Consider the following 19,479-nt stretch of genomic DNA (forward strand, 5'->3'; position numbering starts at 1 on the left):
GAGAGAGAAGGGGTGGGAGAGAGAGGGGGTGGGAGAGAGAGAGAGAGAGAGAAGGGGTGGGAGAGAGAGAGAAGGGGAGAGAGAGAGAGAAGGGGTGAGGGAGAAAGAGAAGGGGTGGGAGAGAGAGGGGGTGGGAGAGAGAGAGAGAGAAGGGGTGGGAGAGAGAGAGAGAGAGAGAGAGAGAGAGAAGGGGTGGGAGAGAGAGAGAGAGAAGGGGTGGGAGAGAGAGAGAGAGAGAGAGGTGGATGAGAGAGGGGGGATGGAAGAGAGAGAGGGGGGGGGGTGGTGAGTGAAATTGAACCCCTAAGCTGGCCTGCAGTCCTTCCTGTACCCCCTGTCCCAGCCCCTGTCTGTGGGTAGGTGTGTGTGATGCACCTACCTCCAGACTGTCCTCTGTCCTCGGTCAGCCTGTTTCTTGTTGATGACAGGCACAGCTGGAGCAGACGTTGGGGGAAGGTGTGCAGGCTCTGGGAGGATGTCACTGCTGCTCAGGTCAGGTCTCACTCCCTCTTGTGCTGTTCCTTCCAGTCAGCCTCCTGCTTCTCCCCGGGGCCCCCACTCTCTGTTGTTCTCAGATGATGATGCTGCTCTCCCTCTCAGATCAGAAGCTGTGTCCCTCTCTGGTATGTCAGGGGGCAGCCTCGGAGCTCAGCTGCTTTGGGTCCCAGGAGGCAGACAGAGCAGAAGCGCGGAGGTTGGAGGAGGAAGTGAAATCCTCCCGCGCTTTCAGCTCTGAACCAGGGGGTGCACTGCAGCCGTGATGTCACTGGTTGCTACACGCCAAGCGGCTGTAGCAACCAGTGAGCACAATGAAAGTCATGAGGAGGTGGTTCTGCATGCTGCAGACAGCGCTGCCGCGGCTCAGACTCTGCTGAATTCATAATGACTTTACCCAGTGCTTCATTCCGGGACATTGTATTGTCCCGGAATGAAGGCATCCGGGAACAGGGACACAGATGCCAATTAAGGGACAGTCCCGGGCAATCCGGGACACCCTATTCGGGGGTAGTGCTACATATAGTATATAGGGGACTGGCACTGTGTATAGTGAGATGGATATAGGATTTATAGGGGATGGCACTGTGCATAGTGAGATGGATAGATGGTATATAGGGGATGGCACTGTGTATAGTGAGATGGATGTATGGTATATAGGGGATGGCACTGAGTATAGTGAGATGGATATAGGATATATAGGGGGTGGCACTGTGTATAGTGAGTTGGATATAGGATATATAGGGGATGGCACTGTAGTGTATTGGATATATGGTCTATAGAGGACTGGCACTGTGTATAGTGAGATGCATATATGGTATATAGGGGATGGCACTGTATATAGTGAGATGGGTAGATGGTATATAGGGACTGTCACTGTGTATAGTGAGATGGATATCGGATATATAGGGGATGGCACTGTAGTGTATTGGATATATGGTATATAGAGGACTGGCACTGTGTATAGTGAGATGCATATATGGTATATAGGGGATGGCACTGTATATAGTGGGATGGATATATGGTATATAGGGACTGGCACTGTGTATAGTGAGATGGATAGATGATATATAGGGAATGGCACAGTATAGAAGAAGGTGTGTATTACATTTTGTGTGTCTTTGGTCCTATCAGTGGGTGAGTAACCTTGACAACACAGCACATCCTATCATTACAGCACATCTCTTTACTGCATGAGGTTGGCCCCACCCACACAGTTCGGCCAGTCACATGACCAGCCAGCTGATCTGTAACAGGGGGAGGAGCGCCAGCTAGACACGCCGGAAGTCACTGGCTCCTCACCTAGGAGACGGCGGCCGTGCGTCCCAGGTAGGACGCGTTGACCCGGAAGCCGTGCGTCTCAGGTCTGTGACGTCTCGGTAAGTGATTGGCTGAGGGGCTCTGAGGGAGCAGCGGGAGGGGAGTCCGGCGGAGAAGCGGTTGGAGAAGATGAGGCTCCCCGGAGACCGGACGGCCCGGGACTAGAGACGGGAGGATCTGCGTTCTCACACCCCCGGTCCGTGCTGTAAGGAGACTGCATGGAGGTGAGAGACACACCTGGGAGAGGGAGAGGTGACACCAGACAGGGAGTAAGATATTGACACCGGGGTGAGAGAGGTGACACCAGAGAGAGGGAATGATAGGTGACACCAAAGAGAGGGAGAGGTGACACCAAAGAGAGGGAGAGGTGACACCAAGGCTAAGGAAAGAGAGGGAGAGGGAATGATAGGTGACACCTGGGAGAGAGGGTGGTGACACCAGAGATGGAGGTGACACCAAAGTGGGGGAAAGAGGGAGGGGCGACACAGAGGCAGGGGGGGAGAGAGAGATAGGTGACACTAAGGCCCGCTAAGGTGTGGAGGGGGCAAAACTAAGGTGTGTGTGTAATGAAGAGTGGGTTGACACTAAGGGATGGGGGGGGTGAGAGAGGGTTGACCCTAAGGGGTGAGAGAGAGGGGCCACCCTAAGGTGGGGGGGAGAGGGGCGACCCTAAGGTGGGGGGGGAGGGAGAGAGGCGACGCTAAGGAGGGGGGGAAAGAGAGAGACGACGCTAAGGTGGGGGGGAAGGAGAGAGAGGCGACGCTAAGGAGGGGGGGAAAGAGAGAGGCGACGCTAAGGTGGGGGGGACGGAGAGAGAGGCTACGCTAAGGAGGGGGGGAAAGAGAGAGACGACGCTAAGGTGGGGGGGAAGGAGAGAGAGGCTACGCTAAGGTGGGGGGGGGACGGAGAGAGAGGCTACGCTAAGGTGGGGGGGGGACGGAGAGAGAGGCTACGCTAAGGTGGGGGGGACGGAGAGAGAGGCTACGCTAAGGTGGGGGGGGAAGAGAGGCTACGCTAAGGTGGGGGGGGAAGGAGAGAGAGAGAGGCTACGCTAAGGTGGGGGGGGGGGAGAGAGGCGACGCTAAGGTGGGGGGGGAGAGAGAGGCGACGCTAAGGTGGGGGGGAGAGAGAGGCGACGCTAAGGTGGGGGGGAGAGAGAGGCGACGCTAAGGTGGGGGGGAGAGAGAGGCGACGCTAAGGTGGGGGGGAGAGAGAGGCGACGCTAAGGTGGGGGGGGAAAGAGAGAGAGGTGACACTAAGGTGGGGGGAGAAAGAGAGGGGCGACGCTAAGGTGGGGGGAGAAAGAGAGAGAGGCAACGCTAAGGTGGGGGGGAGGAAGAGAGAGAGGCGACGCTAAGGTGGGGGGGAAAGGGAGAGAGGCGACGCTAAGGTGGGGGGGAAAGGGAGAGAGGCGACGCTAAGGTGGGGGGGAAAGGGAGAGAGGCGACGCTAAGGTGGGGGGGAAAGGGAGAGAGGCGACGCTAAGGTGGGGGGGAAAGGGAGAGAGGCGACGCTAAGGTGGGGGGGAAAGGGAGAGAGGCGACGCTAAGGTGGGGGGGAAAGGGAGAGAGGCGACGCTAAGGTGGGGGGGAAAGGGAGAGAGGCGACGCTAAGGTGGGGGGGAAAGGGAGAGAGGCGACGCTAAGGTGGGGGGGAAAGGGAGAGAGGCGACGCTAAGGTGGGGGGGAAAGGGAAAGAGGCGACGCTAAGGTGGGGGGGAAAGGGAGAGAGGCGACGCTAAGGTGGGGGGGAAAGGGAGAGAGGCGACGCTAAGGTGGGGGGGAAAGGGAGAGAGGCGACGCTAAGGTGGGGGGGAAAGGGAGAGAGGCGACGCTAAGGTGGGGGGGGAAGGGAGAGAGGCGACGCTAAGGTGGGGGGGAAAGGGAGAGAGGCGACGCTAAGGTGGGGGGGAAAGGGAGAGAGGCGACGCTAAGGTGGGGGGGGGGAAGAGAGAGAGGCGACGCTAAGGTGGGGGGGAAAGGGAGAGAGGCGACGCTAAGGTGGGGGGTGAAAGGGAGAGAGGCGACGCTAAGGTGGGGGGGGGGAAGAGAGAGAGGCGACGCTAAGGTGGGGGGGAAAGGGAGAGAGGCGACGCTAAGGTGGGGGGTGAAAGGGAGAGAGGCGACGCTAAGGTGGGGGGTGAAAGGGAGAGAGGCGACGCTAAGGTGGGGGGTGAAAGGGAGAGAGGCGACGCTAAGGTGGGGGGGGAAGAGAGAGAGGCGACGCTAAGGTGGGGGGGGGGGAGAGAGAGAGGCGACGCTAAGGTGGGGGGGGGGAAGAGAGAGAGGCGACGCTAAGGTGGGGGGGGGGAAGAGAGAGAGGCGACGCTAAGGTGGGGGGGGGGGAGAGAGAGAGGCGACGCTAAGGTGGGGGGGGGGGGAAAGAGAGAGGCGACGCTAAGGTGGGGGGGGGGGGAAAGAGAGAGGCGACGCTAAGGTGGGGGGGGGGGGAGAGAGGCGACGCTAAGGTGGGGGGGGAAAGAGAGAGGCGACGCTAAGGTGGGGGGGGAAAGAGAGAGGCGACACTAAGGTGGGGGGGGGGGGAGAGAGGGGCGACGCTAAGGTGGGGGGAGAGAGAGAGGCGACGCTAAGGTGGGGGGGGCCCTATAGAGAGGCGACAATAAGGTGGGGGGGAGAGAGGCGACGCTAAGGTGGGGGGGGGGAGAGAGAGAGAGGCGACGCTAAGGTGGGGGGAGAGAGAGGCGACGCTAAGGTGGGGGGGGGGAGAGAGAGAGAGGCGACGCTAAGGTGGGGGGGGGAGAGAGAGAGAGAGGCGACCCTAAGGTGGGGGGGGAGAGAGAGGGGCGACGCTAAGGTGGGGGGGGAGAGAGGCGACGCTAAGGTGTGGGGGGAGAGAGAGGCGACACTAAGGCGGGGGGAGAAAGAGGGGGGGGCGACATCAGGAAGAGAATGGTGAGACACACAAGGTACCTGACAGCAGACAGAAATGGGGAGGTGACTGACACCAGGGAGACACACATCTCACACATGAGAGCGCTGACACACGAGGGTGCCATGGAGAGAGTACAGAGTGAGTGCCAATGTGACTGTAGGGAGACAGAGAGCTGACACCAGGGGAGCCGGTACCATAGACAGAAGGAAAATAGTCATTGAAATCAATAAATGATTTTATTTTTCTCAGGTGGAGGGCGGGATGATGGAAGAAGTGAGGATGAGTAAGAATCCGCCTATTCGGCCCGGGATCACATTTGAGATCGGCGCTCGTTTAGAAGCGCAAGACTACTTGCAAAAATGGTATGTTCTGGCCATGTGACTTTTTCCTATCCCTGAACCGTGAGTAATAACAACCTATCCCTTTAAAAGCAATTAGATGTCTCTACAATATAGCTACAAATAGGATGTAACGTATGTCATGTTATAACCATTATACAGTATTGTAGAATGTTGAGCTCTTTTTGGCCCATGCCGCCTTGTATCCTTGGTTGCTAGGACGGAGGCAGCCCCTGTTGCCTAGTATCCTTGGTTGCTAGGATGGAGGCAGCCCCTGTTGCCTAGTATCCTTGGTTGCTAGGATGGAGGCAGCCCCTGTTGCCTAGTATCCTTGGTTGCTAGGACGGGTGCAGCCCCTGTTGCCTAGTATCCTTGGTTGCTAGGACGTGGGGCAGCCCCTGTTGCCTAGTATCCTTGGTTGCTAGGACGTGGGGCAGCCCCTGTTGCCTAGTATCCTTGGTTGCTAGGATGGAGGCAGCCCCTGTTGCCTAGTATCCTTGGTTGCTAGGATGGAGGCAGCCCATGTTGCCTAGTATCCTTGGTTGCTAGGACGGGTGCAGCCCCTGTTGCCTAGTATCCTTGGTTGCTAGGACGGGTGCAGCCCCTGTTGCCTAGTATCCTTGGTTGCTAGGACGTGGGGCAGCCCCTGTTGCCTAGTATCCTTGGTTGCTAGGACGGGGGCAGCCCCTGTTGCCTAGTATCCTTGGTTGCTAGGACGTGGGGCAGCCCCTGTTGCCTAGTATCCTTGGTTGCTAGGACGTGGGGCAGCCCCTGTTGCCTAGTATCCTTGGTTGCTAGGACGTGGGGCAGCCCCTGTTGCCTAGTATCCTTGGTTGCTAGGACGTGGGCAGCCCCTGTTGCCTAGTATCCTTGGTTGCTAGGACGTGGGCAGCCCCTGTTGCCTAGTATCCTTGGTTGCTAGGACGTGGGGCAGCCCCTGTTGCCTAGTATCCTTGGTTGCTAGGACGTGGGGCAGCCCCTGTTGCCTAGTATCCTTGGTTGCTAGGACGTGGGGCAGCCCCTGTTGCCTAGTATCCTTGGTTGCTAGGGCGGGGGGCAGCCCCTGTTGCCTAGTATCCTTGGTTGCTAGGACGGGGGGCAGCCCCTGGTGCCTAGTATCCTTGGTTGCTAGGACGGGGGGCAGCCCCTGTTGCCTAGTATACTAGTATAAATCTGGCTTTTCTCCATGCCTGGGAAGCTCAGGTGCTGCGTACAGCCGCCCAGAGACATGAATAGCTGTATACAGGTAGATGCCAGTTGCCTGGCTGTTGCGGCACTCCACTGGCTTTCAATACAAAGTGACTTTGAGACATATGCAAATCAGGAAAATCCTTCCCGGCATACTTCTACATTTTGTCTTTTAATTTAAACACAATTTTCATTAATTAAATGTGTTTTTTATGGACATTATTGTCAAAGGTTTGCTTAATGTACACACGAAGTAGGCCTGTCACTGCTAAAACTAACACGGTAAGACCAAATAAAATGAAAATTCCTCTATGGCACAGCCTCAATGGGGAAGAACATAATTCAATAATTCAAAATAAATACATTCGAAGCAAATGAATATGGACAGCGGGAACCAGTCTGTCTAATCGAGGAGAAAACTTTTTTTTTTTTTTTTTTTTTTTTTTTTAGCAGCCAACGCCATATACAATACTTGGAGAAATTCATAAAGTTCGTCAATAGCTTTATTTGTAAAGCTGAATTTGAGGTTTGCGGACCGTTTTCATCGGACATGTCTGCTAGGAGATTTTGGTCTGATGGTTGTACACACCATCAAACCAAAATCCCCGCGGACCTACAGCGCGGTGACGTGGCGGTGACGTTGACGTCGCCGCGTCCGCAAACCAGGAAGTAAAATGCTTCCACGCATGCGTCGAATCTATTCGGCGCATGCGGGAGATTTCGGTCCGCTGGTTAAGCGTACTAACCAGCGGACATGTCGGACGGACAGGTTTCCAGCAGATAAGTTTTAAAGCCTGCTTTGAAACTTTTGTCTGCTGGAAACCTGTCTGCTAGGCTGTACACACGGTCGGATCTGTCTGCTGAAACTGGTCTGCGAACCAGTTTCAGCAGACCTGTTCGATCGTGTGTACAGGGCCTTAGAGTTTGCAAAAGACTTGAGACTGGGGTGGAGGTTCACCTTCCAGCAGGACAACGACCCTAAACATACAGCCAGAGCTACAATGGAATGGTTTAGATCAGGGATATGCAATTAGCGGACCTCCAGATGTTGCAAAACTACAATTCCCATCATGCCTCTGCCTTTGGGTGTCATGCTTGTGGCAGAGTCTTGCTATGCCTCATGGGACTTGTAGTTCTGCAACAGCTGGAGGTCCGCTAATTGCATATCCCCGGTTTAGATCAAAGCATATTCATGTGTTAGAATGGCCCAGACAAAGTCCAGACCTAAATCCAATTGAGAATCTGTGGCAAGACTTGAAAATTGCTGTTCACAGACGCTCTCCATCCAATCTGATGGAGATTGAGATATTTTGCAAAGAAGATGTCACTCTAGATGTGTAAAGCTGGTAGAGACATCCCCAAAATGATTTGCAGCTGTAATTGCAGAGAAAGGCGATTCTACAAAGTATTAACTCCGGGGGGCTGAATAAAAATGTACCCTCCACACTTTACATATTTATTTGTAAAAAAAAATTGAAAACCATTCACCATTTTCCTTCCACTTCACAATTGTGTGCCTCTTCGTGTTGGTCTATCATCACATAAAATACATTTACGTTTTTGGTTGTAACATGAGAAAATGTGGAAAACTTCAAGGAGTATGAATACTTTTCCAAGGCACTGTACCTGCTCTGTGCAATGGTTTTGCACAGAGCAGCCCCGATGCTCCTCTAAAAACTTTCTGCCTTAACAGGCTTTATTGGCTTCCTGACAGCTGTGATTCCCCCTGCTGTCATCCCTAGTGTGCACTGGGGAGCCTTGCCGCTTTTTGTAGCCCAAGGTAGAGAGTTAAAATGCACCCGTACATAAACTAGATTTACAGTAGAGCTGCACGAATAATCGTTAAGAATCGAGATCGGAATGCACCTAAATGCACTGGATCACACATATCCTTATTTAAAGTGGATGTAAAGCCACTCTCACCATTTCTAAACTCCTGCCATAGTGGTTATCTATAAGGATATAGATGCCTCCTGCATGTATCCTTACCTGTCAAATGTCTCCCCTCTGTCTCTTATGAGACCCGAAAAACGGCAGATTCTGTGGGTGGGTCTGTTGTACGGAGCTTGTGGGTGGAGTTGTGATGTCAGACTCCGCGCCCACCTCTACACTCCCCTTGTCAACATGCATATTTTTTTTTTCCTGTGTTTCTTACACTGAACTTCTGCTATGATCACTAACATCCAGTCAAAACCCAGAAGAGTCAACACATGACTTCAGCTTGTGTATATAGAGTTTTTCCGCGCTACCATATGGTATGTGAAAAAATGCAACAACTGCTACAAAACACTTAAAGCGGAGGTTCACCCAAATAACGAGTATATAAGATCATATTCTTTATACTTCCAACATGTACAGTATGCCCTTTTTTTTATTTTTTGGCTGTACATACCTTATTATGGCTATTTTCCACCCGCCTTCCGGGTACTCACTGATGAAGTCACGTGATCCGTGGCGCCACGCGTAGGGACGAATCAAGCATCGGAGGTGCTCGTATTCTGATATGCTCTGAATTCTTTTCATAGTGTGAACGCTTTACAGGAAATCTGTCACCCACCACTCATATCCAGCACTATATATTTCTGGACTTTTATTTATTGTGCATGTTTTTTTATTCTTCGTAGACATTTAAAATCTGTGTACTGTGTATTAATTGGATTGTAACGTATGTTTACACGTTTGTTGCACTTTATAGGACCTGTTTTATCTTTATTTTTTTGGCATTTGCACTTTACTACTGTCACAGTATTTGCTGGTAGGATTTTTACCTTTTTTATACGGCGCAAACGAAAAAAGAAAAAAATTGCAGCCACTGTGCCATCAATTGTCACCACTGTGCCATGCAACACAGCCACTGTGCCATCAATTGTCACCACTGTGCCATGCCATCAAACGCAGCTACTGTGCCATCAAACGCAGCCACTGTGCCATGCCATCAAACGCAGCCACTGTGCCATGCCATCAAACGCAGCCACTGTGCCATGCCATCAAACGCAGCCACTGTGCCATGCCATCAAACGCAGCCACTGTGCCATGCCATCAAACGCAGCCACTGTGCCATGCCATCAAACGCAGCCACTGTGCCATGCCATCAAACGCAGCCACTGTGCCATGCCATCAAACGCAGCCACTGTGCCATCAATTGTCACCGCTGTGCCATGCCATCAAACGCAGCCACTGTGCCATCAATTGTCGCCGCTGTGCCATGCCATCAAACGCAGCCACTGTGCCATGCCATCAAACGCAGCCACTGTGCCATCAATTGTCACCACTGTGCCATGCCATCAAACGCAAGCACTGTGCCATGCCATCAAACGCAAGCACTGTGCCATGCCATCAAACGCAAGCACTGTGCCATGCCATCAAACGCAGCTACTGTGCCCCTCAATTGTCGCCACTGTGCCAATTGTCGCCACATTGAGGAATAGTGCCCTATTGCTGGAGTCAGTGGGATAAATATTTCCCAATCGTTGGTGTCAGTGCGAAGAATAGTGTCCCATCCTTGGTATTAGGGGGAGGAATAGTGCCACATTGTTGGTGTCAGTGGGAGAAATTGTGCCCTACTGTTGTTTGTGGCAGAAATGATGCCTCCTTGTTGGAGGAACAGTGCCCCAAGGGCAATAAATGGGCCACATCCAGCTCCCAGGTCTCTGGGCAAATAGATGTGGGGAAAGCAGCTGTTTTTTTTTTTTTTTTTTTCCTTATATTTTGTGACCAACATATAAGGTCCTGTTTGGCGATTTAATAAAATATACATTTGTTCCCGTTCCATGTTTTCTTTGTGCAACCAGATGACTGATATTCAGCAGAAGCACTGCTATTCAGGCAATCACAGTTGTATATAAAAGACAGCGGGCCTATTACATATCCCATGGGTCCTGTTGTATATGGATGCTATATATTTCTTACAGCACACTTATAAGCACAGCCTGTTTTCTGCTATATAAATGGAAAAAACGATTCCTGTCTAAGGGTTAGGATGCACTTGCCTTACAATTGCTTCCACGTCCCTCGATGTCTTCTCCCACCTTGGTGACGCTTCAGCCAATCCAGGTTACCGATAACCAGAATCGGGGAACCTGATTGGCTGAGACGGCCGTCAGTCTTATCCAAGGGACGCACCCCCCCCCCCCGTGCGTTCGGAGGATAAGACATCCGGGAGCCGAGGGGTGTACTCTGGCTCTGATAGGCACTTCCGCACAGCCAACCAGCTGCCGTTATTCAGGTGGCCGGCGCTCAAGTTCCGGCCATCTGAATAGACCAGCGGCAGCTGGCAACAATAACATATATTCATGCAATGCATGAACGTATGTTATTAGACTCGGTGGCGGGCGAGAGCCAGAGGGGGCGGTGCTCCAGCGCCCTCTATGGACGAACCGCCACTGTAAACATGTTATAATTACCTCCACTGTGCTGCTTGCTTTGCATAGAGTGGCCCCGACTGTCTCAACTCCCCCTGGTAAGGACTCAAAACCTTCATGCGAGTGAGCCGTGTCATTGGATGTGATTGACAGCAGCGCCAGCCAATGGCTGCGCTGCTTTCAATCCATCCACTGTAGCCAATCAATGGCCAGGCTCAACGGCGAAGAGGATGTCGGGGGCGAGCGCGGTACTTTCGAGGGGTCAGGTAAGTATAACGGGGGGGGGGGGGGGCGGTATTGACGGATGTGGAATGCATTAAGGTGAGAAAACTTTTACCTTTACAACCCCTTTTTAAGGTTAAAAACAGAGGGTGGAAAAATGCACTGAAATGCAGCAAAAATTCATCAAAAACATGCATTCAAAAAAGCATTGCCGTAATTACTAGTAGTAAATAAACAAAAATTCCAGTATATATCCCATAGCTTGTAGATGCTATAATGTTCGCGTAAACCGATCAATATACGCTTATTGGGATTTTTTTTTTTTTTACCAAAAAATATGGCCTGGTTATGAAGGGGGGGGGAGGGGGATAAATCAACCAGGTTTCTAAGTGGATAATATGGCAGATCAGAAGTGCAACAGTATGACTTAATTAAAAAAGGTGTCACGGCTGGATGGACTAGAAGTCGTAGGTTTAGATCCTGGTTCTGACAGATTTCCTTTTAGCAGCTAGAATAACACTAACAACATATTGGAAATATATGATGATAATCTTCAGCCATAATCCCAGTAAACCACTTCAAAGCCACAATGTACAGTATCTCACAAAAGTGAGTACATTTTTGTAAATATTTTAGTCTTTTTATGTGAAAACACTGAAGAAATGACACTTTGCTACAATGTAAAGTAGTGAGTGTACAGCTTGTATAACTGTACATTTTCTGTCCCCTCAAAATAACTCAACACACAGCCATTAATGTCTAAACTGCTGGCAATACAAGTGAGTACACCCCTAAGTGAAAATGTCCAACCGGGCCCAAAGTGTCAATTTTTTGTGTTTGCCATTATTTTCCAGCACTGCCTTAACCCTCTTGGGCATGGAGTTCACCAGAGCTTCACAGGTTGTCACTGGAGTTCTCTTCCTCTCCTCCATGACAACATCACGGAGCTGGTGGATGTTAGAGACCTTGCGCTCCTCCACCTTCCGTTTGAGGATGCCTCACAGATGCTCAATAGGGTTTAGGTCTGGAGACATGATTGGCCAGTCCATCACCTTTACCCTCAGCTTCTTTAGCAAGGCAGTGGTCGTCGCATGACACCAGGGAGGGTAAATGGCTAATGGCTAATTGGGGCCAATTTGGAAATTTTCACTTAGGGGTGTACTCACTTTTGTTGCCAGCGGTTTAGACATTAATGGCTGTGTGTTGAGTTATTTTGAGGGGACAGCAAATGTACACTGTTATACAAGCTGTACGCTCACTACACAACATTGTAGCAAAGTGTCATTTCTTCAGTGTTGTCACATGAAAAGAAATTACAAAATATTGACAAAAATGTGAGGGGTGTACTCACTTTGTGAGCTACTGTGTGTGTGTGTGTGTGTGTGTGTGTGTGTGTATATATATATATATATATATATGTGTGTGTGTGTGTGTGTATATGTGTGTGTATATATATATATATATATATATATATATATATATATATATATATATATATATATATATATATATATATATATACGTATTGCGGCCTCAAAGTAGTTAAATATATGGTAGATGCAATTTTTCATAAACAGATTTATTACAGACGGTCAAAACAGAATGGTCAAGGGCAGGTTTTAAGGGTAAACTTGATAGACGCGGGTCCACCTAGGCAGTCCAGGTGCAGCGTGTACAGCCTGTCATAGAAATGAATGGCTGTGCACTGCTGCGTTCATGTATACAGTGGTGCTTTCACAAACCCGAATACAGTGAATGGGCATATGCAGAAAAATAGAAAAACCCAGGAGCCTGCATTTATTATATCTTGTCTCTCACAGTACACAGAACATGGAAATACAATTATTTTAGTAAATATAAACTGCTAAATACCTTTTCTCATCAGCAGTATATAGCAGTCTTGTGACTTCTATCAGTGTCTGGTTAAAGCTTTTAGCAGAAGTTTTCATTCTCCTCTGACTATCCTATGAGGCTGCATGACTCCTGACCCTCTGTCTGTACAGTGCTGATTGGCCCTGTGCTGATCACATGCACCCTTAAAAAAAAAACAAAAAAAACTCTAGCAATACACACCAAGCTGAGTATGTGCAGAGTGCCCCCAAAGGCTCTATTCTTTTAGGAAATGGATTGGGGACTGTGGAAGAAGGGGAGGATCGGAGAACACAGGATCAAACATCCTTTTTACACAGTGCAGAGTATTAACCCCACAGTGAGTATAACAAACATGCTTCACTGCATATACAGACCTGATTTTATTGTTGTTGGTTTAGTAACACTTCAGCATGCATTTTTAAATATTTCCACTTTTAAAGGTGCTTATAGGTTTGCTTCTGTGGTGCTTTAAACTTCCCATTGACTTGTATAAAGATGAAGACATCTATTGTCCTGCAACAAGTCTTAAGTTATGCTGCCAGAAAAAAATATTCTAAGTTGCAAAGCAAGGCCAGACTCCATGAAAAGTGGCATTTTCTAAAGAGCGCCAGGTGGGCTACTATCATAGCCAAATGATTACCCAAGATCAGGTTTGATGATGAAAGTAGCAGAATGAATAAGCCAGATACATAATGGAATGATCCAGGTGTCTGGACTACAGGCTTGGGCCCCATACACACTATTAGATTTTCTGCAGTAGTAGTGCAAGGGCCTACATGATTGCATACAAATCGAAACTCTTACGGTTTGACCTCGGATATGGTTTCGGTAAATCTGAAGACAAAAATCCCGCATGCGCCGTCTGTGAAAGTTACCCAGTGCGCATGCTCCAAATTAACCCGCAAAAAGCCAATGCTTTTGACGTGAACGTAAATTACGCACATCCCCATTCACGGACGACTTACGCAAACCACGTAAAATTTTCAAATTTCAACGCGGGAACAACGTCCATACTTAACATAGGATACGCCTCCTATAGCAGGGGTAATTATACGCCGGAAAAAGCCTAACGTAAACTACGTAAAAAAATGCGCCGGGCAAACGTACGTTTCTGAATCGGCGTATCTAGCTAATTAGCATATTCAACGCGTAAATATACAGAAGCGCCACCTAGCGGCCCGCCTACAATTGCAACTAAGATACGACGGCATAAGAGACTTACGCCGGTCGGATCTTAGTCAAATCTATGCGTAACTGATTCTATGAATCAGGCATAGATACGACACCGCACACTCAGAGATACGCCATCGTATCTCCTACCTGAATCTACCCCATAGTGTGTATGGGGCCTTAGCCATCCACACTGGAGAAAGTTTTCCCTGATGGCTACTATGTAGCTGCGGCACCCGATGCTGCTTGAATACCAAAACAGTGACTGCTTCTGATTGGTCTTCAATCACTGTTCGGCCAACAGTTTTCCACCTGGTAAAGAGGGGGAAAGTGAACCCGATTCTGACTTCAACGGCACAGTAAACAATAGAGATCTACAAAAAAAATTTAATGGAAAAAAGACACATACATAATGAACAGAAGGACAAAACGGTTGTTAAAAATCATACATATAAAATACAAATCGTATGATAAGAGCCCGAATGCATCAACGCGTTTTAACTGTTGTACTTCTTCAGGACGCAGTTCAGGATTGAAAGATTGCAAGAAAAAATAGGGTCTCACTATCTTGGAAATGTATCAAATTTTGATAAGAAATTAGCTAACGAAGATACCCAATAAAGGGAAAAAAATTACTCATGTGGAGGGAGGTAGTGCTGGCAGAGCGAAGTTAAAGGGACCAGTGATTCCTAAGTGAGAAATGGAAATCTCTTCAAGATAAAGCTATACACAGGAGAAGGTAGATACGTAGAACCACAACAGGCCCTTAGGTTTGACCAAAGCTTTTATGCCCATATTTCTCCTTTGGGTTACAGGAGTGCACTTAGTTTTGCTCTCCTGTGACCCAGAGTCTGCTTATAGCAGGGTATTGCGCGCAGTCATCCGGCATCAGATCTGGAAGGATCCCAAATATATTGTCTGGATCCACCTAGCTGCCTGGTTGACAGCTGACCCTGCCTCTCAGCATGCAGGTGACGTGGCTCTTTACATGTGATCAGCTGTGATTGGACACAGCTGATCACATGGGTAAACAAGGACATGCCGGTCGTCGGCTTTCCTCACTTCACATTGACAATGTGAGGCGAGGAGAGCCGATCAGCGACATTTCCTCACAGGGGAGACATTTTACTCTTTTTAGCAGTGCAAAGCTGGTAGAGAAAAAAAAATTGAAAACCATTTATCATTTTCCTTCCACCTCCACAATTATGTGCTGCTTTGTGTTGGTCTATCACATAAAATCCCAATAAATACATTTACGTTTTTGGTTGTAACATGACAAAAAGTGGAAAATTTCAAGGGGTATGAATACTTTATCAAGAATAAATAACACTGCCATTACACCAACATAATATAAAAACGACATAACAATCTGGTTCATAAATCAGAATAAATGACACTAAAGGGGCTCGTTCACTATTGTAGTCATATTAACCCAATCAGTTATGTGCAGCCTAACCGTTTTCTTATTAAAGCGGAGTTCCAGACACATTTATCTCTCCTCACCGTGCAGCACTAATGGGCATCCTTAAAATGAATTGGCAAATCTTTTCACTTACCTGATTTATGCCTATTTCGAATTTCACTTCTGTACGTCATTTTCGGCTTTCCATTTTCTCCTGGGAGATCTTGGTCAGCTTGACATGGCACTGCTCCCGTAACATTTTAACATTGGCGCCAATGGAAAATCTTGCTCCAGTGCCATGTCAAGCTAACCAAAATTTCCCTTAGAAGCCAATGTTAAATGTTACTGGAGCAATGGTCAAGCTTACCAAGATTGCGCTGCACATGCGCGAGATCGGCAGGTGCATGCTGTAGCCAGCATGCACATAATCCAGGAAAAAGGGCTCTGCGGCTTCGGATGCCCTCACTCGAGATGACCGCACTGTGCAGGAACTTCACAAAGTAAGAAAACGATGCTGCACAAATAGAAAAATGGGCATAGTTTACGGCAAATCCTTTTGTTACATTGCACAAGGCATGCATGAGTATTCTAGGGGTGTTATTATTTTAAAAGTAATATTTAACTGGAACTCCGCTTTAATATTTTTTATTTTGTTTTTTAGTTTAGGTTTTAGTTGGATTTGTAGTAAAAGGACACTGTCCCCTTACCTATGCTGGGCATAGTTTTAATTGGTGGTGCAATGGATCGTCATTGATCAGGTCACCATGTTTAGATCGGTACACCAATCGATTCGCAGATTGAGCTCCGCTGCCTCAGCCATAGGAAAGGCTCCGGCCTAACTCCGGAGCGGCAGCCATCTTGGTACACCCGGCGGTGGCCTAGGTGAGCTCCCCTAGAGCGGCACGCTGACGTCATCATCACCCACCTCAACTGCTCGTGGATTTGCCTGCTCGTGTCGTTCTATTCTGTAGTGGCAAGACTAAGCAAGCAGACACTCGTATATACAGTGGGGGGGGGGGATGTGGACATTACAGTGTGGGGCGGGGGATGTGGACATTACAGTGGGGGGTGGGGGATGTGGACATTACAGTGGGGGGGAGATGTGGACATTACAGTGGGGACTATATATGGTGGTGATCCGAAAAATTATCCGAACCGTGACTCTGATCCGATGAACGATCCAAACTGTGAGTTTTTTTATCCGTTGCACCCCTAGTTGTAATTCTCACCTTTCCAAGGGTCCCTTGCTGATGCCGGCATCTTCTTGTGTGTCCCAATCTTCGGCCATCTTCATTGGTTGGCGTGGGACGAAGCCACTCTTTCTGGCACGCAGGGATCTGGCTGGCGCTGTAAGTTGAGCTGCAATTGCTCTGCTCAGTTTATAGCGCTGGAGAAGACCGCAAACGGGCAGGTAGGAGAATTTTATTGGCAAAGAGACCTTGCATGGAAGAAGTGGCCACGTCATTCGTTCATGATTGTACTTGAGTCTAGCAATTGTCTGCTGAACTCAAGCACTGGGATTTTTTTTTATCTGACATTGGCAGAGGCTGGAAACGCCCTTTTTGGGGTGAAGTTTCGCTTTAACTTTTTATATTAGCAAGCAGGTGATTGGTTGCTAGAACATAGGACAGTCCCAGCAACCAATCACCTGCCGGTTAACTTAAAATTTTACCTTTGCCAGCCTCTCCCTCCGTCCTGAGCTGTGCTGACATGAGGAGGAGGGGAGGACCGGCACCTAAGTGGCGAGGGTCGGTAAAGCAGGGACCTGTTTGTGATCTATTTGTCACCTGCCGGTGGTTTACAGGTAGATTGCGATCGATGAGTTCCCTTCCCCCGGTCTAGGGGCAGAGGATTATGGAACAAATACTTGCCTTGCTCCTCATTCCAGCAGGCACCTTCCATCACTGTGACTGGTATTCCATAGCCTGCTCTAATCTGCCACTGGCTCCGGTCACACTCCAGCCTTCTATTGTATGTGGTGATGGCGAGGCAATGCCCACAGCTTCAGGCCTATGACCAGAGCTTTGGGTGTAGAAGCCGGGTCTAAGGGAAGTGATGGAGCCTCTTCATCTCTCCTCCAGGTATAACGAGCATGAGCAGAAGTCTGTGCAGAGTGAGGTGGCCCCACTGCAAAGGTGGATTTTTTTCATTTTTTTAGAGTTCGGCTTTAAATGGGCATGGTGGCGGTTTCTCTTTAAGGTTACCCATTTGCCCACACCGTGTTTCTTTATATATTCCTTCCTTTCATAATCATTTCCCAACACCCACAGACTTCTGCTTCCTGTACGAGACGTCTAACGTTTAGCTGTTGCTAGGTGTTTTTAGTGTTCTCAGCCCCCTGCTGCTGGTTTTTTATTTTAGATCAGGTGTCTGCAAATTCATGATTTTTAAAGTACTTTTAACTATTCCTCTGTTGTATATTACACAGGCCAAAGCAATCTGCAGCCCTTCTGTTAATGCCATCTGTATGCTGAGGTGTTGGGCTCATTCATACCAGTGATCGTTACGCTGTGCATAATGTGGGCCCACTGGCATGCATTGTGCATCAACGCTGCTATGTGCTGTAATAAGGCATCTCCGTGCTTGCTTTTTGTTTTTATTGAATGTTATTTTCATTATATTTATATATATATATATATATATATATATATATATATATATATATATATATATATATATATATAGATAGATAGATAGATAGATAGATAGATAGATAGATAGATAGATAGATAGATAGATAGATAGATATATATATATATCTATATCCACTTAAGCCCCGGACCAAAATGCTGCCTAAAGACCCAAGGGGTTTTTACAGTTCGGGACTGCGTCCCTTTAACAGACAATTGCGCGGTCGTGCGACGTGGCTCCCAAACAAAATTGGCGTCTTTTTTTTCCCCACAAATAGAGCTTTCTTTTGGTGGTATTTGATCACCTCTGCGGTTTTTATTTTTTGCGCTATAAACAAAAATAGAGCGACAATTTTGAAAAAAATGCTATATTTTTTACTTTTTGCTATAATAAATATCCCCCAAAAACATATATAACATTTTTTTTCCTCAGTTTAGGCCGATACGTATTCTTCTACCTATTTTTGGTAAAAAAAATCGCAATAATCGTTTATCGGTTGGTTTGCGCAAAATTTATAGTGTTTACAAAATAGGGGATAGTTTTTTTGCATTTTTATTTATTTTTTATTTTTTTACTACTAATGGCGGCGATCAGCGATTTTTTTCGTGACTGCGACATTATGGCGGACACTTCGGACAATTTTGACACATTTTTGGGACAATTGTCATTTTCACAGCAAAAAATGCATTTAAATTGCATTCTTTATTGTGAAAATGACAGTTTGCAGTTTGGGAGTTAACCACAGGGGGCGCTGTAGGAGTTAGGGTTTACTTTGTGTGTGTTTACTAGTGTAGGGGGGTGTGGCTGTAGGAATGACGTCATTGATCGTGTCTTCCCTATAAAGGGAATGACGCGATCGATGCGCCGACACAGTGAAGCACGGGGAAGCCGTGTTTACACACGGCTCTCCCCGTTCTTCAGCTCCGGGGAGCGATCGCGACGGAGCGGCTATAAACGAATAGCCGCGCCGTCGTCCCGGATCGCTCCTGAAGCCACGGGGACCGCCGCATGTACGGGGGGGGGTCCCGATCGGACCCCCCACCCACGTCAAGCAGAGGACGTATCTATACGTGGATGTGCCTGCCTGTGCCATTCTGCTGACGTATATGTACATGAGGCGGTCCTTAAGTGGAGATTATATATATATATATATATATATATATATATATATATATATATATATATATATATATATATATATATATATATATATATACTCTACGAACAAAAAAGTGCCTTTCCGTGCACAGCTGTGTGGTCCTACCGTGTTTCCCCGAAAATAAGCCTGGGTCTTATATTAATTATGCCAACAAAAGACACAGTAGGGCTTATTTTCGGGGTAGGTCTTACTGTGTATTGTGCTGTCTTCTCTCCCCCTCTCCCTCCCTGCCTGTCAGGAATCCCCAGTGTGAACGGAGTTAAAATGCTTGTGAAATCCTACAATCCACTCTATAACAGTATTATAATGTACAATGTGCGTGTTCCTGTAATATAATTGTGCCAAATACCTTTGTTATAGCGCCATTCTGCGCTTCTGTGACCCGCCGGAGCTCTCCTCCCCGCATTTATATTACAGAAACACACACAT

The 19,479-nt window shown here is 48.3% G+C and overlaps 1 protein-coding gene across 3 annotated transcripts in view; it reads left to right on the top strand.

The window, feature by feature from the left end:
- The first annotated feature begins 1,782 nt into the window (after nucleotides 1-1,782).
- PHF20L1 (PHD finger protein 20 like 1) overlaps nucleotides 1,783-19,479 on the top strand; it is a 199,330-nt gene continuing 181,633 nt past the window's right edge. The window contains exons 1-2 of one of the 3 annotated variants that reach the window (XM_040354986.1): nucleotides 1,783-2,039; nucleotides 4,957-5,069. In XM_040354986.1, the coding sequence (XP_040210920.1) occupies nucleotides 2,034-2,039; nucleotides 4,957-5,069 (119 nt within the window). In that variant the 5' untranslated portion in view covers nucleotides 1,783-2,033. Of the gene's footprint in view, nucleotides 2,040-4,956; nucleotides 5,109-19,479 lie in introns of those variants that run through there. The other 2 variants (XM_040354988.1, XM_040354987.1) reach the window with 2 other exon arrangements.

Source organism: Rana temporaria, chromosome 5, assembly GCF_905171775.1.
Source record: "Rana temporaria chromosome 5, aRanTem1.1, whole genome shotgun sequence".
In the NCBI taxonomy this organism is placed as follows: domain Eukaryota; kingdom Metazoa; phylum Chordata; class Amphibia; order Anura; family Ranidae; genus Rana; species Rana temporaria.